The following is a 26062-nucleotide window of genomic DNA, read 5'->3' as shown; positions in this document are numbered from 1 at the left end:
CCTCCCCACAGCCCTATGGCGCCTTCCCCTGTAACTCGCGAAGGTGCAACACCTGCACATTTACCTCCTTCCTCCCCAGTATCCAAGGGCCCAAGCATACTTTCCAGGTGAAGCAACACTTCACTTGCATTTCAAAGAATCTGATCTATTGCATCTGCTGCTCACAATGTGGTCTCCTCTACATTGGGGAAACGAAGCGTCGACTTGGCGACCGCTTCACAGAACATCTACGTTCTGCTCGCACAAAAGACCCTGAACTACCTGTTGCCTGCCACTTCAACGCACCACCCGGCTCCCTGGCCAACATCTCTGTCTCTGGCTTGCTGCAGTGTTCCATTGAAGCCCAACGCAAGCTAGAGGGACAAAACCTCATTTTCCGCTTAGAGACCCTACAGCGCTCCAGACTCAATTGAGTTCAATAATTTTAGGACCTAAACTCTCCCATGTCCCAGCCCCCACCCACACATTCCAGGCCTTGTTACCACATAGCCTGCCACTACACACCCCCTGTGTTAGTTACTAACAGTCCCCATTAACTCTGTCTACTGACCCTCCCAGCCTGATCGTTAGCAACTCCTTTGTCTGTCTAACTGTCTTTCTCTCTCTTTGGGCTCTGTCTTATCATTTACTCCCTACCCCATCCCCCTCCCTATTTTCTGCAAATAAACTGACATTTTCCCAGCAACCAGCATTTCTGAGGAAGGGTCACCAGACCTGAAACATTAACTCTGTTTTGTCATTCACAGTTGCTGCCAGACCTGCTGAGCTTTTCCAGCAACTTTGTTTTTGTTCCTGATTTACAGCATCTGCAGTTCTTTTGGTTTTTAACCTTGGAACTCCCTCTTCGTAACAACACAGTAGATGTACCTATGCCACATGAACCTCAGCGGTTCAAGTAGGTGACACACCATTACCCTCTACAGGGAAATTGGGAATATGTGACAAATACTAGTCTGCCACTGATATTTACCACATGAATGAATGAATGTTTTAAAAGTGCAATTGATTATTAAGCAGTATTTCACCTTATATCTTATGAGCATTCTAAACTTACCTTAAGTGACAACGATGTAGAACTCTGAAATTTTAGACATGTATAAAGTTTAAACAGAAGAACTTTTACTTCAGTGTAGGCATGTAAAATCTGGAACAATAGTGATAGTTATACATAGAAATGTTGCATTTTTGTCCCTTGTATAGAAGAATCCGGCACTTTTTACTTTTTGTATTTTTTTTTCTCTGTGTCTTACTGGCCATTTTCTATTCTGTTTAGTTCCACGGGTTTTGGGCATTTTCATGTCAGTGGTCATTCTGAATGCTTGATCCATAGGTTACATTAACTTGCTGTCTGACTGTGCAGCATAAATTTGTTCTTGCCCAACGTTCATTCATACAATCACATTTCAGAAGAATCAGTTGATGAGGAGCAGTGATTGAAGTTCTATCTCTAGTTGCCTTCAATAATTGAGGCAAATTGTACCACTTTACTGCCAATCCAGATGATATCAACTAAATTAGTGCTGATCAAAGGTTAATATACTTGGATGTCTCAGCTGGTATCTGAATAAAGTCACTGAAACATTGTGTTCCAGGATTCAAAAGTTAAGTTGTTGTTGTTCAGATAACCCCAGGCCCTGAATCATTTTTTCATTATTTAAGAAGTTTGCCAATATGTAAGACTACAGAAGGCTAAAAGACTTCAGGCTCTTATATTTTTTTCTAGAGAATAAAACGTCCTGTTTTCTTTTAGCTCAGCTCCTGCCATGCTGTCCTTTCAACGCAGTTAGCTGATGCCATGATGTTTCCCATCACACAGTTTATGGAGAAGGATTTAAAAGGTATGAAAACATTGTATTTAATATGATTTAATAATTTAATTGCATCTCCAGATCCTTTTATTGTGATGTCTTTAAAACTGTCCACTTGCAAATGTTTAAAAATGGCATATTTCACTGTGCATTAAGGGTATGTTAGGTTAGATTATAAAGTATGCACTCAGATGAAAGACCAAAATGGAATAAAGGGGAACCTAGTCAAAACGAACATTATATGAAATTTTTCTTGCTTTTTAGGTAGCCTCAAAAATGTCAATTATTTTTAAGTATACTTTAATCAAGGTCGCAAATTTTCACACAACAATGCCCAGCAATATCAATCGGATGAGAAATCAGTTGATCCATTCTACTGGTATTTGTTTGAGTAGTAAATCTTGGCAAGACAGAGATGAGCAGGAAGGTGGCCTTATTTAATATCTTCTCTAAAAGATGTTACATCCAATAATACTGCAATCTCCCATTGCACCGAAAACACTACTATTTAAATATGCAGCCTGAAATTTTGTAATTAAAAAGAGCACTACCATGTAATTTTGCTGGAATCACATTAAATGCGATCACAAAAATTAGTCAAATTTTTAGTCCGTTTCGTTCAATAATATTTTTCATTTATTTTCAGAAATGCTAACCTTAAATGAAGTATTTGCTATAGCAAGTAATGGTGAGTTTGATTTCCTTTATGAATATCCAGATTAGAAAAATATGGAAAATAGCCTCTGGAAGCACAGTGCTGTGGCTAGGGTACATTGTGTAATTCATAGATTCATAGAATCCCCACAGTGTGGAAGCAGGCAATTTAGCCCAATGAGTCCACATTTACGCTCCAAGCATCCCACCCACACCCACCTCCCTACCCTATCCCTGTAACTCTTCACATCCCATGGCTAATCCAAGTAGCCTGCTGCCTTGACAATAATAAGACTTAAACATGGAAAAGAAAGGAAAAAGGCAATGAATCATGTGCCTGTTGGGGACCCCTCGATCGATGTCTGGTCTAGAAGCTTAGGTTCGTTTCTGGCACTGTTCGTAATTCTGGTCTGAGGTGAAGTCCAGTTCTCAGAATGAATCGCGCTCTCTCTCTCTCTCCCCCTCTCTTTGTCGTATATAGTGTAACAAACACTAGCACAGGGAAAGCAGATGCTGAAGACAAAACTGCTTGCTAGGACAGAAAACAAGTTTTTTTTTGTAAAAATTGCACTGTCTGAGGCACGTACAGGAATGTTCACATGACCATTTCAAAGTCATGCAGCTGTCGAATGTCATCATTAACTTTCCCATCCTGTACACCTGCACATCTTTGGGCTGTGGGAGGAAACTGGAGCATCCAGCAGAAACCTGCACAGATACTGGGAGAATGTACAAACTCCACACAGCCACCCAAGGGTGGAATCAAACCCGGATCCCTGCTGCTGTGGGGCAGCAGTGCTAACCACTGTGCCACCAAGCTGCCCATGCGCCCAATTGTGGCATATCACCTGAGGAGTTGTTTTCAGGAATGACCAGCAATCTGATTGGGCAGCAAGCCCAACAGTACCATGGCACATGACTTTGGTGGTAGCTGTTGCTGGTACTGTAGCCAGAACCACAAGGAAGAAAATGTGGAGTGAGCTATGTCTGGGCTGTTGAATTGGAAAGCCTGGGGATAGTGAGGAGGTGGTGATCAGGAGGTGGGTTTTTCCCAAGCAGGTGAGGCTGAAGAAATTGTGGTGAATATAGGAGCTTTTCCTCATGAACAAATGTTGTCCTTGAAGATGATCCCCACATTTCCTCCCACCATTTTGGCAACTGTATTTTGGCAGAGGGAGCATATTATTGGTTTTTAACAAGCTCAATTGGCTCTTAATATATTCATTTATAGTTAGTAGGCCGGCTGCCATTTTCACTGCCTGTCCACCCTGTACTATGGGAGTGATCTAGGGAGTATGGGAAGGCAGTTACCTAACTCCCCAACCTTTTTCCCATGCGCATACCAAAAAACATCCCCAGTGGAGGCATATGTTACCTATGCATGTTATGTACCATCCATTTTCCATTATTTACATCTAGCACAATATTTAGACTTCAGTGATAAGTATGATAACTGCCCTTCTAATTTTGCCTGAATAAATCACAGAATGCCCACTGATATACTGTGCAGAAAGATTGAGAAATCAAATCAGCAACAATGCCCTTGAGGAGGGATTCCTGGAACGTGTATAGGATGGTTTTCTGGATCAATATGTTGAGGAGCCAACTACACAGCACACCATCTTAGACTGATATTATGTCATCATAAAAGAATAATTGGCATTCTCGCTGCGTAAGGTCCCTTAGGAATAGTGACCACAATATGATACAATTCTTGATTAAGATGGAGAGTGGCATATTTGATTCTGAGACTAGGTCCTTGAATCTAAATAAAGGATACTATGATGGTATGAGGTGTGAACTGGTTATGATGAATGGGGAATGCTATTTAAAGGGAAGATACTGGCTAGGCAATGTCAATCATTTAAAGAACACCTGGATGAAGTGCGACAAATGTCCATTCTTGTCTGGCACAAAATTGAAATGGGAAATATGGCCCAACCATGGCGATTTAGGGAAATTAGGAATTGTATTACATCCAAGGAAAGGGGATACAAATCGGCCAAGTAAAGAAACAGAGCCAAAGATTGGGAGCTGTTTAGATTTCAGCATAGGTGGACAAAAGGATTGGTTAAGAAAGGAAAATAGAAGTGAAGGAAGTGAAGTGGCAACCCCCACCCAACCCTGGCATGGCGGTCTTGACCTGTATGGACATCTTCTTCGCATTCAGTTTCCAGCGCCCTGGCAGGCTATCTCATCCAGGAGTGGCAGTCTTGGTCTGGCATGGCAGTCGTCTTCAGCGAAAGCTTCCAGCCCGGTATTCCAGCAGCCTGGCATGGCAGTCTTGTACCAGCACGGGAATCTTGTTCCAGAATGGCGGCCTTGTCCCAGCTGCTGCTTCATGGTATTCTGTCATTCCTTAGTCAGCTTTCCCTGAGACCAGGAGTCATTAATAGAACTGTGATTTACTTAGGCTTAATCTTTTTCTTTGTTGTTTTGTATGTGTTCTATCATTGTAGGTTCTGTAGTGGGGCGGCTATAAAACTTCTCACTCTATCTTTCATGTAAGAGTACATGTGACAATAAATTTCTGTTCTATTCTGTTCTTTATGGAGATAAGCCTCTGACTTTAAGATCTGGATATTTTTCTTAACTTTTGGCTTCCTGTTTTGTCTACTGTGTCTAATTAAAATTCTGGTTTTGTAACCAAGCTGGCACCAGAGAATAGCAACTGTATACTTTTCACTGTGCTCTTGTATTCCTATACTTGAGTACATGTGACGATAAAATCTAATTCTAATCTAATTCTTATAGTAAGGAATGAAGAGATGACAGACTAATCAACTACATAGTATAGTTCTATTTTTGCAAGGACGACATAAATAATGTCCCAAAATTGTTGGGGAAACTCGGGGTCCAGTGAGAAGGAAATCAGTTTTAGCAAGGAAATGGTGTTGGAGAAGTTGATGGGATTAAATGCTGATAAATCTCTAGGACCTAATAATCTACATTACAGAGTATTTAAAGAAGTGGCATGAGAAATAATAGATACATTAGTGGTCATTTTTCTAAATTCTACGGACTCTGGAACACCACCTGTGGTTTGGAGGGTAGCAAATGTAACCCCATTACTTAATAAAAGGAGATAGGGAGAATTGGGGAATTATAAACTGGTCAGTCTGACATCAGTAGTGAGGAAAATTCTAGAGTCCATTATAAAAGAGCAGTTGCACAACTGTGACAGGATCTAACAAAGCCAGCATGGATTTATGAGGGGGAAAATGATGCTTGTAGAGGCTTCTTCTGGAATACTGTGTCCGGTTCTGGTCACCCAGTTATAGGAAGAATATATCAAGCTGGAGAGGATTCAGAAGAGATTTACCAGGATGTTACTGAGTATGGAAGGTTTGTGTGAAATAGAAAGGCTGGGTAGACTGGGACTTTTTTCACCAGGGTGTAGGCCGTTTAGAGGCAAACTGAGCAGTTTATAAAATAGTAAGAGATATAGATAGAATTAATGGAAGTTGTCTCGGCTTGGAATCTCCCATTCTAGAGAAAAGGGGGCACATTTTTAAGTTGAGAGGAGAGAGATTTGAACAAGACATGAAAGGCTGTTTTTTATACACAGAGAATGGTTCGCACCTGGACTGAACTTCCTCAGTACCCCATAGTGGTGGATGCAGGTACATTTACAATGTTTAGAAGACATTTGGATAGATACTTGAATAGGAAAGGTTTGGAGGTATATGGGCGAGGTGCAGGTAGGTGTGACTAGTTTAGTTTGGTATTAAGTTCAGCATGGATTGGTTGCACCAAAGGGTCGGTTTGCTTGCTATATGACCCATGACTTTATGAGCCTATGGTATTCTGTGCCACAGTGAGTAGTTGCAGCCAACACATTGAATATTTTCAAGAAGGAGTTGGGCATAGATATGGGGAGAAAGCAGGAACAGAGTAATGAGTTTGATAATCAGCCATGATCATATTGATGGCAGTGCAGGCAGTCTGTTCTTGCTCCATTTTCTATGTTTTGGCACGTCTTTAATCTTCAGCAATTTTATTATCCAAGTTAGACTAACTTTTGTGCTAACTCACCAGTGGACTGCCCAACTTCAGTTTAATAAAATTGACTCAACCTTCTCAATTCTGAGCTCATTAAATGTTTTCTTCACATTATTTCAATAATGTTTACCTCACAAGTTGATAGGAGTTTTGAATTAAAATTGATTGACATTCTGAGCAGACTGCTCACTCACTGTTGGAATAATATGTTACAGTTGGAGTCCTAGGAAATCTATGCCTGCAACGGAAAACAAACTTTTTTGACAATTCCAGAAAATCTGGGATGGTTGATCATCCTAGTGTCACTGTAGGTCTTTACTATATAGGTAGCTTCTAATTTAACTCTTGACCGAAACATTAAATGATATGACACTTTAACTTTTTTAAAAGGCTCATTGTATTCTGTTTAAATGTATCTGTTAACATTTGAAACAAATATATATTGCTTTGTTTGTTTGTCCCACAGATCATGATATGGCTATTAACAAATATAGCAGACTATCCAAGCGGAAGGAAAATGATAAGGTTTGAGCACTAACTTTGGTTTTCATTTCCTTAAAGAAAGAATACTTTTCTTTGCCACATTATTTGTAGCAGGCACTTTCCATATTCTTTGCATAATGACTAGGAAAACATAGTTGTGATGCATGACATATTAACAGTAACATATTCGAAAAAGCACAGTTAATACAATTCAATTTGCATTAATGCTTTAAAAGTTTGAAAATAAGATGAGTTTTTAAAAATCTTCTTTCCAAACAGTTGAAACTAGAGGCAACTGAAGATCTGTACACATCTAGAAAGAAGCAGCACCAGACCATGATGCACTATTTTTGTGCGCTGAACACATTACAGTACAAGAAAAAGATTGCACTGCTAGACCCTCTCCTGGGATATATGCAAGCGCAGGTCAGTTGGTGCAACACGTTGTTTTAATTTTTGGATATTCTCAATTATTTTCATAATTATTCTATTTAAGTTGCAAACTTTCTAAGTAAAATACCATGGTTTCCCTTAATGCAGTTAAGGAGAAAATAAACTTCAGTCGTCACAGCAGCACTATGACTGTAAAGATTGATGGAAGGGTTTCAAGAAGGTCACTCACCATAACTACTTCATAGACCATTAGGGAAGGGCAACAAATGCAAGACCCCTTAGCAATATCCATAATCCCATAAAAATAATGAAAAGTAACGTTTTTTTTTGTAACATATCATGACCGTTGAGTGCATCTAGGTTAGGTATAAAGTAAGTCAGAAATTTAAGCTCCCTTACAGTACTGACAGCAATCCTTAGTTGCTGATTCAAGATCACCCATTGCTGAGCAAAGTTACAAATTTTACCATAATATGGCTAGTTGTAAGCCTTTGTTGAATTTGCCAAAGTCGTCCTCACTGATGTCTGAATACTGGTGCCAAATTGGGAGAGCTTTCGCACCGACTAGTCAAGCAACAAACTGTCACTTACGTACTATATCCCTGGAAACATCCGTTCCATCCTTGGTATGGTCTGCTCCAGTGGCAGAAAAGACTCAGCTGAGGTGCTGGCATAGTGGCATAGAATCATGGGGAGTTGCCCTCATGGCATCAGGTCACATAAAGATGTGGAAACCTCCCAGTGATTACCATGTACTGGTGACACCACCATTACCATCACCATTCCCCACCCCACTTCTCCCCCACCCCCAAAAAAAATAGCTGTTCGTACTCCATCATGTTGAACAACACTTGGAAAAAGCACTGAGAGTGGCAATTTGGACTTCGGTGTCCATTACCCAAAGTGAATAAGATGGACACGTCCAAAAGGATATATTTGCTAGACTGGACTTGCAGCATTTGGCAAAGGAACCCACAAGGAGAACACATTCTGGACCTCATTTTCTACAACCTATCTGCTGCAGACCATCTTTCCATGACAGGAACAGTTGAAGTGGCACTGCACAGTGTTTGGGGAGACTAAATCCTGTCCTTGCTTTGAGGATACTCTCATACTGAATTGTCTCCTACTAAAAACGTGCTAAATAGGATAGTCTTTGAACAGATATGGCCACTTAAGACTGGGCATCCAGGAAACACTGTAAGCTATCATCAGCAATGGAATTGTGCACTGACACAATCTAGAACCTCAGCCTGGCATATTCCCCGCTCTCTAATATTTCCTTTTGAGTTTGAGGATCAACCTTCGTGAAATGAGAAATTCAGATATGAGAGCAGCACAAGGCATTCCTAGAAATGAGTTATCATCTTGGTGAAGGTACAACCAAGATTACTTGCATAACAAACAACATAAGGTTCTGGATGTACGTTTGCTCCTCAGTGAGCAAACTTACATCCAGAACCTCAACCTGAGCTACAAATCTTCTCAAACCTCGCAAACAACATCAGGAGCAAGGAATAGATTAGCTCAGCATTCCACAACCAAGAGACCATATCTCAGTTCTGCAGGCCTGCCATGCCCAGTCATGAATGATAGTGGAGAATTATAACAATCCGCATCTTCAATGAAAGGGGTTGGGGAGCTGAGTGCATCAGTGTAACAAATGAGACAACCATCTTCAGTCAGAAGCCTTGAGTGGATGATCCATTTCACCATCTCCCTAAGGTCCCCAGTCAATTCAATTTACTCTATATGATATCAAGAAGTGGCTGAAAGAACTGGATAATGCAAAGGCTATGATTTTTGACAACAATCCAGCAATAGTACAGAGACTTGTGCTCCACAATTTACTGTGTCTTTAGCCAATCAGTTCCAATATGGCCGCAGAATTGGCATCTACCTGACAAGTGGAAAATTACCCAGGCATATCCTGTATACAAAAAGCAAGACAAATCCAACCCGGTCAATTACTACTCCACAGTATACTCTTGAGCATCAGGAAAATGATGAAAGGGGTTTGTCAGCAGTGCTGTGAAAGCAGCACTTGTTTAGCAATAACCTGCTTGTTGACACCTTGGGGAGGCGCCATCCTAGTGGTATTATCACTGGACTGTTAATCCAGAGACCTAGGTAACATTCTAGGGACCCAGGTCCAAATCCCACCTTGGCAGATGGTGGAATTTGAATTTAATAAAATATCTGGAACTAAGAATCGAATGATGACTGTGAATCCATTGCCAATTGTTAGAAAAACCCATCTGGTTCTCTAATTCCCTTTCCTTTAGGGAAGGAAACTGCCATCCTTACCTTGTCTGGCCTACATGAGACTCCAGAACCACAACAACGAGGTTGACTGTGAACTACCCTCTGGGCTATTGGGGATGGGCAATAAATGCTGCCTGGTCAGCGACACCCTCATTCTGTGAAAGAATAAAAACACTCTGGGTTCCACCAGGCTCAATCAGCTCTTGAACTCATTGCAGCCTTAGTTCAAACATGAACAAAACAGCTGAAGTGAGAGTGACCGCACTTGACAACAAGGTTACATTTGACCAAGTATGGCATCACGGAGCCCGAGCAAAACTCAAGTCAGTGGAAATCAGGAAGCAAATTTTACGTTAGCTACACTAGAGGGTGCAATGACTTGTAGTATTATCACTAGACTCTTAATTCAACAACTCAGCTAATATTCTGGGGATAATGGGAACTGCAGATGCTGGAGAATCCAAGATAATAAAGTGTGAAGCTGGATGAACACAGCGGGCCAAGCAGCATCTCAGGAGCACAAAAGCTGACGTTTCGGGCCCAGACCCAAACGTCAGCTTTTGTGCTCCTGAGATGCTGCTTGGCCTGCTGTGTTCGTCCAGCTTCACACTTTATTATCTAATATTCTGGGGACCTTGATTCAAATCTCATCAAGGCAGATGATGGTAATTGAATTCAGTGAAAGAATCTGGAATTAAGGGTCTAATAATGACCATTGTCGATTGTCAGAAAAAACCCATCTGACTCACTGTTGTCCTTTTGGGAAGGAATTCTGGGCAACCAGAGATGGGCAGTAAATACTGGCCTAACCAGTGATGTCCAAATCCTGAGAGTGAATGAGAAGAGATCTCATCACAAATGAAGGAGTCATTGGTTAGTCACCTCAGCTTCAGGACATCTCTGCAAGTGTTTCTAAGGGTAGTATCCAAGGGCCAACTGTCTTTAGCTGCTTTAATCAATGGTCTTCCCTCCATCGAAAAGGTCGGAAGTACAGATGTACAAGGCTTGTCATTATTCCCGAGTCCTCGGATATTAAATCAGAACATATCCAGATGTATCTAGACCTAGATCATATCCATGCTGAGTTGATCTGTGGCGCAAGTGTTACTTGCAGCTTAAGTGCCAGGCAATGACCATCTCCAGCAAGAGACAATCTACTCATCACCCTTTTGATACTCCAGTGGCTTTACTAACGCTGAATCTTTCACCATCAGCAAGGTTACCATTGACCAGAATTGGATCATCCACTCAGGACTTCTGGCTGAAGATCATTGCCTCATCCGTTAGGCTGATGTGCTCGGCTCCCAATCCCCCTTCATTGAAGATGTGTGTTTTTTTTTCAATTGTCCACTCCCATTAATGACTGGGTGTGGCTGTAGAAGCAGACCAGCAGCTATGAATCCTGTAGAAACTGTTCACCATCTACAAAACCCAGGTCTGGAGTGGAATTGACCCATTTGTCAGAATGAACACCGCTCCATCGACACTCAAGATAATAAAATGTGAGGCTGGATGAACACAGCAGGCCCAGCAGCATCTCGGGAGCACAAAAGCTGACGTTTCGGGTCTAGACCCTTCATCAGACAGGGGGATGGGGTGAGGGTTCTGGAATAAATAGGGAGAGAGGGGGAGGCGGACCGAAGATGGAGAGAAAAGAAGATAGGTGGAGAGGAGAGTATAGGTGGGGAAGTAGGGAGGGGATAGGTCAGTCCAGGGAAGACGGACAGGTCAAGGAGGTGGGATGAGGTTAGTAGGTAGGAGATGGAGGTGCCGCTTGGGGTGGGAGGAAGGGATGGGTGAGAGGAAGAACCGGTTAGGGAGGCAGAGACAGGTAGGACTGGTTTTGGGATGCAATGGGTGGAGGGGAAGAGCTGGGCTGGTTGTGTGGTGCAGTGGGGGGAGGGGACGAACTGGGCTGGTTTTGGGATGCGGTGGGGGAAGGGGAGATTTTGAAGCTGGTGAAGTCCACATTGATACCAATGGGCTGCAGGGTTCCCAAGCGGAATATGAGTTGCTGTTCCTGCAACCTTCGGGTGGCATCATTGTGGCACTGCAGGAGGCCCATGATGGATATGTCATCTAAAGAATGGGAGGGGGAGTGGAAATGGTTTGCGACTGGGAGGTGCAGTTGTTTTTTGTGAACCGAGCGGAGGTGTTCTGCAAAGCGGTCCGCAAGCCTCCGCTTGGTTTCCCCAGTGTAGAGGAAGCCACACTGGGTACAGTGGATGCAGTATACCACATTGGCAGCTGTGCAGGTGAACCTCTGCTTAGTATGGAAAGTCATCTTGGGGCCTGGGACAGGGGTGAGGGAGGAGGTGTGGGGACAAGTGTAGCATTTCCTGCGGTTGCAGGGGAAGGTGCCGGGTGTGGTGGGGTTGGAGGGCAGTGTGGAGCGAACAAGGGAGTCACGGAGAGAGTGGTCTCTCTGGAAAGCAGACAGGGGTGGGGATGGAAAAATGTCTTGGGTGGTGGGGTCGGATTGTAGATGGCGGAAGTGTCGGAGGATGATGCGTTGTATCCGGAGGTTGGTGGGGTGGTGTGTGAGAACGAGGGGGATCGTCTTTGGGCGGTTGTGGCGGGGGCGGGGTGTGAGGGATGTGTTGCGGGAAATGCGGGAGACGCGGTCAAGGGTGTTCTCGACCACTGGGGGGGGAAAGTTGCGGTCCTTGAAGAACTTGGACATCTGGGATGTGCGGGACTGGAATGCCTCATCGTGGCAGCAGATGCAGCGGAGGCGGAGGAATTGGGAATAGGGGATGGAATTTTTGCAGGAGGGTGGGTGGGAGGAGGTGTATTCTAGGTAGCTGTGGGAGTCGGTGGGCTTGAAATGGACATCAGTTACAAGCTGGTTGCCTGAGATGGAGACTGAGAGATCCAGGAAGGTGAGGGATGTGCTGGAGATGACCCAGATGAACTGAAGGTTGGGGTGGAAGGTGTTGGTGAAGTGGATGAACTGTTCGAGCTCCTCTGGGGAGCAAGAGGCAGCGCCGATACAGTCATCAATGTACCGGAGGAAGAGGTGGGGTTTGGGGCCCATTGTCGGTGCGGAAGAGGGACTGTTCCACGTAACCTACAAAGAGGCAGGCATAGCTGGGGCCCATGCGGGCGCCCATGGCCACCCCCTTAGTCTGCAGGAAGTGGGAGGAATCGAAAGAGAAGTTGTTGAGGGTGAGGACGAGTTCAGCTGGGCGGATGAGGGTGTCGGTGGAGGGCGACTGGCCGGGCCTGTGGAACAGGGAGAAGCGGAGGGCCTTGAGGCCATCTCCATGCGGAATGCAGGTGTCTAGGGACTGGACGTCCATGGTGAAAATGAGGTGTTGGGGGCCAGGGATTTGGAAGTCCTGGAGGAGGTGGAGGGCGTGGGTGGTGTCACGGACGTAGGTAGGGAGTTCCTACCCCGCTCCAACCCCAACCTCACCATCAAACCCGCAGACAAGGGTGGCACAGTGGTAGTATGGCACACTGACCTCTACATCGCTGAGGCCAGACGCCAACTCTCCGACACCACCTTCTACTGCCCCCTCGATCATGACCCCACTCCCGAGCACCAAACCATCATCTCCAACACCATTCATGACATCATCACCTCAGGGGACCTCCCACCCACAGCCTCCAACCTCATTATTCCCCAACCCCGCACGGCCCTTTTCTGTCTCCTTCCCAAAATCCACAAACCTGCCTGCCCTGGTCGACCCATCGTCTCAGCCTGCTCCTGCCCCACCGAACTCATCTCCACCTATCTGGACTCCATTTTCTCCCCTTTGGTCCAGGAACTCCCTACCTACGTCCGTGACACCACCCACGCCCTCCACTTCCTCCAGGACTTCCAATTCCCTGGCCCCCAACACCTCATTTTCACCATGGACGTCCAGTCCCTATACACCTGCATTCCGCATGCAGATGGCCTCAAGGCCCTCCGCTTCTTCCTGTCCCGCAGGCCCGACCAGTCCCCCTCCACCAACACCCTCATCCGCCTAGCCGAACCCGTCCTCGCCCTCAACAACTTCTCTTTCGATTCCTCCCACTTCCTACAGACTAAGGGGGTGGCCATGGGCACCCGCATGGGCCCCAGCTATGCCTGTCTCTTTGTAGGCTACGTGGAACAGTCCCTCTTCCGCACCTACAATGGGCCCCAAACCCCACCTCTTCCTCCGTTGCATTGATGACTGTATCGGCGACGCCTCTTGCTCCCCAGAGGAGCTCGAACAGTTCATCCACTTCACCAACACCTTCCACCCCAAACTTCAGTTCACCAGGGCCATCTCCAGCACATCCCTCACCTTCCTGGATCTCTCAGTCTCCATCTCAGGCAACCAGCTTGTAACTGATGTCCATTTCAAGCCCACCGACTCCCACAGCTACCTAGAATACGTGTCCTCCCACCCACCCTCCTGCAAAAGTTCCATCCCCTATTCCTAATTCCTCCGCCTCCGCCGCATCTGCTCCCACGATGAGGCATTCCACTCCCGCACATCCCAGATGTCCAAGTTCTACAAGGACCGCAACTTTACCCCCACAGTGGTTGAGAACGCCCTTGACCGCGCCTCCCGCATTTCCCGCAACACATCCCTCACACCCCGCCCCCGCCACAACCGCCCAAATAGGATCCCCCTCGTTCTCACACACCACCCCACCAACCTCCGGATACAACGCATCATCCTCCGACACTTCCGCCATCTACAATCCGACCCCACCACCCAAGACATATTTCCATCCCCATTCTTGTCTGCTTTCCGGAGAGACCACTCTCTCCGTGACTCCCTTGTTTGCTCCACACTGCCCTCCAACCCCACCACACCCGGCACCTTCCCCTGCAACCGCAGGAAATGCTACACTTGCCCCCACACCACCTCCCTCACCCCTATCCCAGGCCCCAAGATGACTTTCCACATTAAGCAGAGGTTCACCTGCACATCTGCCAATGTGGTATACTGCATCCACTGTACCCGGTGTGGCCACCTCTACGTTGGGGAAACCAAGCGGAGGCTTGGGGACCGCTTTGCAGAACACCTCCGCTCGGTTCGCAATAAACAACTGCACCTCCCAGTCGCAAACCATTTCCACTCCCCCTCCCATTCTTTAGATGACATGTCCATCATGGGCCTCCTGCAGTGCCACAATGATGCCTCCCGAAGGTTGCAGGAACAGCAACTCATTCCGCTTGGGAACCCTGCAGCCCAATGGTATCAATGTGGACTTCACCAACTTCAAAATCTCCCCTTCCCCCACCACATCCCAAAACCAGCCCAGTTTGTCCCCTACCCCCACTGCACCACACAACCAGCCCAGCTCTTCCCCTCCACCCATTGCATCCCAAAACCAGTCCTACCTGTCTCTGCCTCCCTAACCTGTTCTTCCTCTCACCCATCCCTTCCTCCCACCCCAAGCGGCACCTCCATCTCCTACCTACTAACCTCATCCCACCTCCTTGACCTGTCCGTCTTCCCTGGACTGACCTATCCCCTCCCTACTTCCCCACCTATACTCTCCTCTCCACCTATCTTCTTTTCTCTCCATCTTCGGTCCGCCTCCCCCTCTCTCCCTATTTATTCCAGAACCCTCACCCCATCCCCCTGTCTGATGAAGGGTCTAGGCCCGAAACGTCAGCTTTTGTGCTCCCGAGATGCTGCTGGGCCTGCTGTGCTCTTCCAGCCTCACATTTTATTATCTTGGATTCTCCAGCATCTGCAGTTCCCATTATCACTGATCCATCGACACTCAAGATGTTTGACATCGTCCAGAACAGAGCAGTATGTTTGATTAGTGCCACAATCCACAAGTATTTACTCCTCCACCGTCAATGCTCAGGAGCAGCAGTACATTACCATTCACAAGGTACACTACAGAAATTTACAAGATTCATTGGACAGCACTTTTCAAAATCACAATCAAGACCATCCAGAAGAAGTGCAGGAGAACATGGAAACATCACTGCCTGTAAGATTCTCTTGAAGTCACCTACTGTTCTGACTTGGAAGTACATTACTGTTCCTTTGGTGATGTCGGGTCAGAACCCTTGTACTTTATGCCCTCAACTCCCACTCCTCACTCACCAAAGGCACTTTGAGTATACCTGGACCAAATGAACCAGTACAGTTTAAGAAAGCAGTTTATCACCACTTTCTCAAAGGCAACGGGAGGTGGGTAAAAATGCTGGCCCAGTCAGCCATGGCTGCATCCCATAAATGAATGAAAAAATACAAACCTATGTCTGGACTGCTTTCTTTAGGCGCACTAATAATTTGCGTATTTCAGATAAACTTCTTCAGAATGGGTTCTGAACACATGGCTCAACAGTTGGAAGAATTTCTGACAAATATTGGTGCCAGTGTACAGGGGTAAGTTAAAATTACTTTGTAAATGTTCTCATTAAAAATTATATTCTTCCTTTAACTCAATCAATGCTAATATATTCTCAGCCCCTTCCAGCAGATAATAAAAATTCTACTTGAGCTAATAAAATGGGCATTATATTTAATTCAGCTTTGTATTTGCAGTATGAAAATAAGAATGGTAGTATGAAATTTATAGTAAGTGGAGGCGATGACTTAGTGGTATTATAGCTAGGTTGCTAATCCAGAGACCCAGGTACTGTGATTGGTGGAATTTGAAAGCAGTAAAAATTTGAAATGAAGATGATGTTAATGATTCCAAAGATGACAATGAATCCATCACCGTTTCGGGAAAAGACCACTAATTTTACCTGGACTAACCTTCAAGTGACTCCAGATCCACAGTAATGCGGCTGACTATTAAAGTTAGGAATATACAGTAAATGCTAGCCTAGCTGGTAATGCCCTCATCCCATGAATGAGTTTTTAAAAAATAAATTGACAAAGCTGATTGATAATTAATGTGGTTGAGCACTGAGATCATTGATCTATTCTCGAACTGAGCTTTTGTTTGCCTTGATTCACAGGTCATTGACCCATTTGTGGATTGATTTAGATTGTGATTATCTTGACTGTCAAAAACACCATTAACATACATGTATCAATAGTCAGTTGATGACCTTCATGCACCAACAAGGCAGAGAGAAAGAAGGAAATCCAATTTTCCTTTTACCTGGATTGAAAAATGTAACTGCATCTGGATGTGTGTAATATTATCTGATTCAGCTAAATTCACATTTGAAACATGGTTGAGCACTTTCCTTCCAGATAACCTGTAACAATGATCTTGACATGCAGAATTAAATCCTCATCCAAGGCAGAGTTTGACTTGCATAGTGCCCTGTATTTTATTTCAGACAGGACTACAATAGATAGTAATGTGAAATGCATTATTGCATATAGTTTTAATGAGTGATATTAGATAGTATTAGATTAAAATGTCAATGGTTAAAATATTATTGAAACAATACAATCAATCTAATTGTCCATGTTCTAGTGTCCGTCGGGAAATGGATACTGAACTGGAAACCATGCATCAGACCATTCAGGATCTGGAAGTAGCCAGCGACTCATTGTATCTACCTGATCCAGATACCAAACTAATCAACATCAATAAAAATCTAACCAGAAAAACTGGTTATATGAATACAAGAAAGTAAGTGTCAAGCATCACCATGGAAATGTTTTGTTAGATTCTGAAGAATCATCAGTTGCAACTATTATCCATATACATGATGTAAAATTGCAATCAGAAACAATGCCTTTTTCATGGATATGAAGCTGACTTTAAGCCAACAGCAGATAGGTATTTCCGGGAAGCAAATATTTGGTGGAGCAAAAAATAATTTGGGTCAATATAGAAACAGCCATTGGCCCATTGATTGTATCAACGATAATAGGAACTGCAGATGCTGGAGAATCCAAGATAACAAGAGGTAGAGCTGGATGAACACTGCAGTGTCAGAGGAGCAGGAAGGCTGACGTTTCGGGCCTAGACCCTTCATCAGAAATGGGGAAGGGGAAGGGGGTTCTGAAATAAATAGAGAGAGAGGGGGAGGCAGATCAAGGATGGATAGAGGAGAAGATAGGTGGAGAGGAGACAGACAAGTTAACGAGGCGGGGATGGAGCCAGTAAAGATGAGTGTAGGTGGGGAGGTCGGGAGGCAATAGGTCAGTCTGGGGCAGATGGACAGGTCAAGGGGGCAGGATGAGGTTAGTAGGTAGGAAATTGGGGTGTGGCTTGAGGTGGGAGGAGTAGATAGGTGAGAGGAAGAACAGGCTAGGGAGGTGGGGACGAGCAGGACGAGTTTTGGGATGCGGTAGGGGGAGGGGAGATTTTGAAGCTTGTGAAATTGATTTTGTGCCAGAGCTTTTTCTTTCTTGATTCTTCCTTGACCCTGCAAGTTGAATTTAAGTCATTTTCAACATATATTTTCAAACAACAACCTCTGTTCCTAAATAGTTACTTAATTTGTTTTTGTTCGGTTGGATATTCTGAAGTGCTTTGATTTTTGTTAACATAGAACTGTACAACACAGGGAGAGGCCCTTTGACTCAACCATGTTGCCATTGTGAACTAATCCGATCTGTCCACACATGGTCCACACCCTTCTATGGGATATATCCCTGCCTGTTTATATGCCCGTCCAAATGCTAATTAAATGTTGCTATCGTATTTTCTTCTACCACCTCCCCGGCAGCATGTTCCAGGCACCTGGCCCCTTTTGTGCAACAAAAGCTTGCCTCCTATATCTGCTTTAAACTTCTCCCCTCTCACTTTAAGCCTGTGCGCTGTGCAATATTTCCACACTGGGAAAAAGACTGTGACAATCCACATTATCTATGCCTCTCATAATTTTATATATGTCTGTCGCATCCTTCCCCATGCCTCCTCTCCCCCCTCCTCCCCCCCCCCCCCACCCCCCACCCAAGTCAAATTCAGTCTCTGATGCTGTAGCAAAAGCAATCCAAGTTTGTCTAGCTTGTCTCATAGCTAATACACTCCATTGCTGGTAAACCTCTTTCATACATTCTCCAAAGCCTCTTAAATCCTTCCTGTAGTGTGGTGACCGGAACTGCACACAGTGTTCCAAATGTGGCCGAACTAAAGTCTTACACAGCTGCAATGTGACTTGCCAACTTTTATACTCAGTGCCCTGATTGATGAAAGCACGCCATATGCCACTTTCATGCAAGCCACTTTCAGGGAGCTATGGAGTTGCACCCCAGGATCCCGCAATATATCAGTTCTCCTCAAGGTCCTGCCGTGTACTATATACTTTCCTCTTGCAATTGACCTCCCAGAGTGCATCATCTATCAGTTGTCCAGATTAAATGCCATCTGCCATATCTGTCCCCAGCTTTCCAACTGATCTATATCTTAGAACACAGGATGACACTGGCCCTTTGGTCCACAATGTTGTGCCGATCTATTATCTTAATCTAAGATCAAACAACCATGCATGTCCTACATTTTACTATCATCCATGTGCCTATCCAAGAGTTGCTTAAATGTCCCTAACGTATCTGACTCTACTACCACTGTCAGCAGAGCATTCCATACACCCACCACTCACTGTGTAAAGAACCTACCTGTGACATCTCCCCTATACCTTCCTCCAGACCTTAAGATTATGCCCCCTCGTGATAGTCATTTCTGCCCTGGGAAAATGCCTCTGGCTATCCACTCTATCTATGCTTCTCATCATTTTGTACACCTCTATCAAGTCACCTCTCATCCTTCACTCCAATGAGAAAACCCCAAGCTTCCTCAACCTTTCTTCATAAGACCTGCCTTCCAGTCCAGACAGCATCCTGGTAAATTTCTTCTGCACCCTCTCTAAAGCTTCCACATCCTTCCTATAATGAGGCGATCAGAACTGAACACAGTATTCCAAGTGTGGTCTAATCAGAGTTTTATAGAGCTGCAACATAACTTCGCAGCTCCTAAACCCAATTCCCCTGCCAATGAAAGCCAACAAACCATATGCCTTCTCAACAACCTGATCAACTTGGGTAGCAACTTGGACATGGACCCCTAGATCTCTTCGTTCCTCCACACGGCCAAGAGTCCTGCCATTAACCATGTATTCTGCATTCAAATTTGACCTTCCAAAATGAATCACTTCACACATCTCCGGGTTGAATTTCATCTGCCACTTCATTGCCCAGCTCTTCATCCTGTCAATGTCCTGTTGCAACTTACAACAGCCCTGCACACTATCCACAACTCCACCAACCTTCGTGTCATCAGCAAACCTACTAGCCCAATCCTCCACTTCCTCATCCAAGTCATTTTATAAAGATCACAAAGAGCAGAGGTCCCAGAACAGATCCCTGCGGAACACCAGTGGTCACCGAGCTCCAGGCTGAATACTTCCCATCTACTACCACCCTCGGTCTTCTATTGGACAGCCAATTCTGTATCGCGACAGCAAAATTTCCCTGAATCCCATGCCTCCTTACTTTCTGAATGGGCCTATCATGGGGAACCTTACCACATGCCTTGCTAAAATCCATATACACCACATCCACTGCTCTGCCTTCATCAGTGTGTTTTGTCACATCCTCAAAGAATTCAATAAGGCTTGTGTGGAATGATCTGCACCTGGCAATGCCATGCCGACTATTTCTAATCGTGTTGTATCCTTTGATAGTCTTCCTCCCTATCCACAACTCCTTCAATTTTCATGTCATCTGCAAGCTTACAAAGCAGATAACCTACATGTTCTTCCAAATCATTTATATGTATATTACCAACAACAGAGGTTCCATCACTGGTCACAGATCTCCAATCAGAAAAACACTCCTCCACACTAACATTTGTCTTCTATGACCAAGCTGATTTTGTATCCAATTTAGCGACTGCTTAGAGATCCCATATAACTTAATCTTCTGGACCAACCTACCATGAGAGATCTTGTCAAATGCTTTAGTAAAGTCTATGTAGACTACACCCACTGCTCTACCATGATTAATCATCCTGATCACTTCCTCCAAAAATTCAAATTTGTGAGAAACAGCCTCCCTCTCACAAAGCTATGTTGACTGTTCCTAGTAAGACCATACTTTCCCAATTGTGAGTAAATCCTGTACTGAAAAATCTTCTCCAATAATTTCCATGTGACTGATGTAAGGCTCACTGACTGTAGTTTCCTGGATCATCTCTGTTGCCCTCCTTAATCAAAGGAACAACATTGGCTATTCTACAGCCTTCTGGGACCTCTCCTGTGACTAAGGAGGATGCAAACACTCTTATCAAGGCCCCAACAATCTCCTCCCTCAGTATCTTGGATTAGATCCTGTAAGGCCGTAGGGACTTATCTACCTCAATGTTTTTCAAAACACCCCACAGAATAACCTGTGCCAGTTCAGAGCCATCCTTGACCCTGGCACCAGGGCCGAAACTCCATCCTTGGACTTGGCCACAGAAATGCTTATTCGTGCCCCGACTAATCAATGCCCTACCATTACCCTTAGCCTACACTCTCTCGACTCTTCCTGTTGCACAACAGGGCCAATCTCTGAACTAGCTGCTGCTGATGCTTTTGCCTGAGAGGTCACCCCCACAACTGTGTCCCCAGGATTCTGACTTCTATTTGCCTACATTTATTTACAGTTGACCTTGCACAGCATGTAATCTCCTTTAGTCTCCACTTTTGAGGTTTCTGGTTGTATGTTCTGGTATATTTCTAATTGTTCTCACACATCCCTAAATGCTTTCTGGACCATTATGCAGTTTTATTGTTTTCCATGCATGGTTCTGGAAGACCTCAATGGTAACCTCAGTCTCTCAATGGTGTTATTCCTGTCTTCCTTGGATAATTACATTCATTGAGTTTCAGTGTTGCAATCTATTCTCTACTGGTTACATTGTGAGGAAAGGAACACATTCTGTGCTTTTGGCAGAAAGCACTTGATCATGTATAACATAGTAATGTAGAAGGTAAAGCTTTGTCCGAAATAAAGTATCTTAACTCATCACTCAGAATGTTTTTTAATGCTTGAACGTAATTGTTCATATTTGTTATATCAGCTAATCTTTTTGGTTTGAGATTTCCAAAGATTGCCAAAAATATACGCCCATTGAATGCTGTGTTAAGGGTGCTTAATCCTATTTCACATTAGAATTTGCAGTCTGTAGAGAGCGGAAACCTCATTGAATTCAAATCGGGGTTTCATTGGCAAAAGAGCTGGTACGATCAGAGGCTGTGCCATTTTGAAGATCTTCTGACATCGTTTGATGAGCTAAATGCTATTTATTTGATTGTCAGATTTTCCTCCACATTCGTTTTGAAAACTAACATGCTTTTTCTAGCATTTTTTGAAAATGGTTTTAGACCCTTTATATCATACTAAATTTTCTCGTTTTGCATTGTTATATCTAAATCCGAGCACTTTAGGTAGCAAATGCTTTTAGCATTATTTCACTTGGGGGGGTTTGTTTTAAATATTAGCCATGGAAATAAGTAAAGGCAAAACAACTGTAGCTTATTGAAGTTTTCAGGCCACGAAATGACCATTGTGAAGTTGATTGCATTGCCACTGCAATATGAAGTTTGCAATGTCATGCGAACTGTTAGAAAAATGCAACAGAGAGTCTTACAAGTAAAACTGCCTGTTTTGGATTCTAGTAAAACCAGATTAGTGTCATCCACCTGGGAAAGGTATTACTACTTCACCCAGGGTGGAAACCTGATGCGTCAAGCTCGAGGGGATGTTGCAGGAAGTCTTGTCATGGACTTGGACAACTGCACTGTTATGGCTGTGGAATGTGAGGACCGAAGATACTGCTTTCAAATCACTGCCTTTGATGGGAAAAAGTAAGTATTGTCCACATCTGAAACCAGTGTAATTTATTGCTTCCTTCTCCAAGTTCTTTACCAATATTCTGGAGTGCTGTTTGTAAACTGATCATTTGGTTGTGGTGTCCCTTAGATTTATCTGCCATATTCTGTTTTTATATTTAGCAAATTTGTAGCCTTGTCCTTAATCTGTGGTACACTTGATATTCCTTCCCCGCACAGCCTTATTCTGTACTCAAAATTGAACCAGAATTGGGTATTTGGCTCAATAATGGTATAATGGAATAAATGCCATGCCATAAGATTATATGTTTGTTATATAGTTCTGTTGCTGTTGGCCCACATCATTTCATGGATAGGCATTTTGGGCTAATAGATCTGTTCTTAATCTGTCTGACTTAATGCTGCAGTGGAGAATTCAATCAGTACGAAGATTTAGACTTTTTTCTTGAAAAGGGTTGTGATCAGTTTACTAATATCCATTGACAATCATGCCTGCGGCTGAGTGAGCACAAAAACAAATTGCTACTTCCTTGTAAAAACGGGAAGAACTGCAGATGCTATAAATTGTGAACAAAAACTGAAGTCGCTGGAAAAGCTCAGCAGGTCTGGAAGCATCTGTAAAGAAAAATCAGAGTTAATGTTTCAGGTCTGGTGACCCTTCCTCAGAACTAATGGTAGCTAGGAAAATGTCGGTTTATACACAGAAGAGAGGGATGATTCACAGCATCCACAGTTCTTTCGGTTTTTATTTAGTATTTAATTCACTGCCATATCTCTTCTTGGCATGCCCTCGTTGAAACAGTTCTGCTCCTCTCTCCAAAGGGATTTCCTTTTTCAATCTTCTTCTTCACCACCACTAATTGCACTGTCACTGCTGGTGTTTTACCAGATATTTGCTAACATTTGTTTCCAGAGCCATGTCGTGTTCCCCAGTGACTTCCTCCAGCTCAGACTCACCCCACGTGGATTCCAACAGAAGTTTCCTCCCTCATGCTTTGAATTCTCCCAGTGTCATAGATATCTCAATGATTTTCAACGTTCTACAGACAGCTGCCTTTATTGCATCCTGAGATCCACGCTCAGTGCCAATTGTTGTCACATGCATACTCTTGACCTTTCTCTTCAACAGCATTGTAACATGCTGGCTCAGGGCTGCACCACTCTGCACTTCCATTTCATCCCACACTTCTATACTCCAACCCCTCCTCCCAACAAAAATAAGGACAGAGTCCCCCGGTCCTTGCATGTCACCCCACCAGCCTCCACATCCAGTTCATTATCCTCTGACACTTCTTCCACCTGCAGTCTGACCCCATCTCCAAAGAGGGACATCCATCCCTACCCCTATCTGCCTTTTGTAGGGACTGCTCACTCAGTGACTCGCTCGTCCACTCCACACTCCCCACCAACCTCACCACACCTGGCACATTTCCCTGCAACCGCAGGAAATGCTACACCTGCCCATACACCTCCCCCCTCCCCTTCATCCAAAGCCCAAGACAAACTTGCCATATCCAACAGGGGTTCACCTGTACATCCTCCAACCTGGTCTATTGTATCCATTGTTCCTGGTTCTGGCCTCCTCTACATCAGTGAGACCAAGTGCAGACTTGGTGATGAACTTGCGAAGCATCTGTACTCTATATGCTATAATCAACAACACCTTCTTGTTGCCAACTATTGTAATTCCCCCCTCCCACTCCCCTGGTGACATGTCTATCCTGGGCCGCCCCCAGCGCCACAATGACACCACACGCAAACTGGAGGGAGAACACCTCATATTCCACCTCAGGAGCCTACACCCGATGGCCTGAACATAGAATTTGTTTCAAAATCTCCCACCCCCAGTCTTGTCCCATGTCAACCCTCTCTATCATCCCTGCCTCCTTGAACTAACTCAACCTGTCCATCATCTTTCCTACCCGCCTGCCTCACCCTTTCCACTGACAAACCCTTACTACCCTACCTGCATGCACCAATCACTATTCCACACTCTACCTATTTCCCAGCTGCCTTCCTCCTCCCCAGTCCCAACTCAAAACGTCAACTCTCCTCCTCTGCTGCTGCCTGACCTGCCTGTTCCTCCAACTCCATACTGTATTGACTCTGATTCCAGCATCTGCAGTTCTAGCTATCTCTGCAACAATTCAGAGATACCCATGGCCTTCTGAAACCTTCCTCTCCTCCAACTCCACCCTTGTGCCCCCTCCCTCAACTGTCTGTCCGTCGGGTGTTCACCATCCCACCTAACTTCTTCATCTCCGATGCTGAGTACAAAAGTTGCAGCAAAGGTCTCAGCTTTATTCCTCTGCGTCCCCACCTTAACATGACGTCGAACTCTTCTTCCGCCGTCGTCTCCTCTGTGCCCATTTCTTTGGACAAACCCACTTGCCCAGTTTCAACACTTTCTCCCTCCACTTGTACCCCACCCTCTGGCCTTTTACCTTCACTCAATCTATTCATTGAGAACTGTCGATGTGACATTCGTCAGATCACTTGCTCTGCCCCTGCCCTATCCTCGCTAAATCCAATTTATCTCCCTCCAAACTGACTGCACTCTGTGCACTTAGATCCAACCATGACTTTGTTATTAAGCCTGCCAATAAGGGTGGTGCTGTTGTAGTGTGGGGTACTGACCTCTACATTGCAGATGCTCAGCACCAACTCTCAACTACCTCCTCCTATCTTGCCCTAGACCATGACCCCACCATGGCACATTAGGCCATTGTTTCAGCTATGGTAGCTGACCTCATTTCATCTAGTGATCCCCTCTTCCCCCGCCTCCAAGATGATAGCCCCCTCACAGCCTGCTTCTGCCTCCTCCCAAAAATCCACGAACAAGAAACCTGCTCTGACCCGTTGTTTCAGCCCTTATTCTGCCCCACAGAAGTAATCTCTTCCTACCTTGACTCAGTCTTTCCCCCCCACCTCCTGGCCCAGTCCCTGCCACATATATCAGTGATTCCTCTGACACATCACACCAGTTTCAAAATTTCTATGCCGCCTCTTTACCATGGACATTGAATCCCTATATATGTCCATCCCCCACCAGGATGGTCTTGGGGTTCTCCACCTCTTCCTGGAGCAAAGGCCTGAACCATCCCCACCCACCGCCAACCTCCGGCTTGGCTGTGTTCATCCTCACCCTCAATAACTTCTCTTTCAACTCCTTTCGTTTTCATCAGGTCAGAGGGCTGACAGTGGGTACCCGCGTTTGCCCCAGTTATGTCTGTCTCTGTGGGGTATATGGAACATTCCTTGTTCCAGTCCTATTCCAGCCCTCGCCTATAAGTCTTCCCCTGATATATCAATGATATCATTGGTGCTGCTTCCTTCTCTTGTCTGGAATTGGAAAAGTTTATTTTTTTTTTGCTTCCAATTTCCACCTGCCCCCACTTTCTCCCTTCCCTTCCTCGACATCTCAGTTTCCATTTCTGGAGCTGGACTGGCCACTAATATCCACAATAAACCCACCGACTCCCACAGCTACCTGGACTATACATTCTCGCACCCTGCTTCCTTTTAAAGACTCCATTCCATTCTCTCAGTTCCTCTGTCTCCATCACGTATGTTCAGACGAGGTAAAAGGCTGCCTCTGAAATGTCCACTTTCTTCCACAACTGAGAAGTCCCTGGCACCATTGTCAACAGGGCCCGTCTGACCCATCTCCCACACTTCCACTATCACCCCCTGTCTTCCCTCCTGCAACAGCAGTAGGGTTCCTGTTGTCCTTACCTACCATCCCACCAGCATCCGC

The 26062-nt window shown here is 44.8% G+C and overlaps 1 protein-coding gene across 13 annotated transcripts in view; it reads left to right on the top strand.

The window, feature by feature from the left end:
* The window catches only part of appl1 (adaptor protein, phosphotyrosine interaction, PH domain and leucine zipper containing 1), a 171487-nt gene that overhangs the window by 89294 nt on the left and 56131 nt on the right, over nt 1–26062 (top strand). For 12 of the 13 annotated variants that reach the window (XR_009446505.1, XR_009446504.1, XM_059649964.1 and 9 more), the window contains 7 exons: nt 1751–1838; nt 2455–2496; nt 6931–6989; nt 7227–7373; nt 15861–15943; nt 16995–17153; nt 22132–22320. Coding sequence is in view for 11 of the 13 variants with exons in the window: in XM_059649964.1 (XP_059505947.1) it covers nt 1751–1838; nt 2455–2496; nt 6931–6989; nt 7227–7373; nt 15861–15943; nt 16995–17153; nt 22132–22320 (767 nt within the window). In the remaining 2 variants the exon portion in view is untranslated. The remainder of the gene's footprint in view (nt 1–1750; nt 1839–2454; nt 2497–6930; nt 6990–7226; nt 7374–15860; nt 15944–16994; nt 17154–22131; nt 22321–26062) is intronic. The other variant, XM_048548263.1, reaches the window with a different exon arrangement.

Source organism: Stegostoma tigrinum, chromosome 11 (genome assembly GCF_030684315.1).
Source record: "Stegostoma tigrinum isolate sSteTig4 chromosome 11, sSteTig4.hap1, whole genome shotgun sequence".
In the NCBI taxonomy this organism is placed as follows: domain Eukaryota; kingdom Metazoa; phylum Chordata; class Chondrichthyes; order Orectolobiformes; family Stegostomatidae; genus Stegostoma; species Stegostoma tigrinum.
This window is presented reverse-complemented; position numbering and strand designations above follow the sequence as displayed.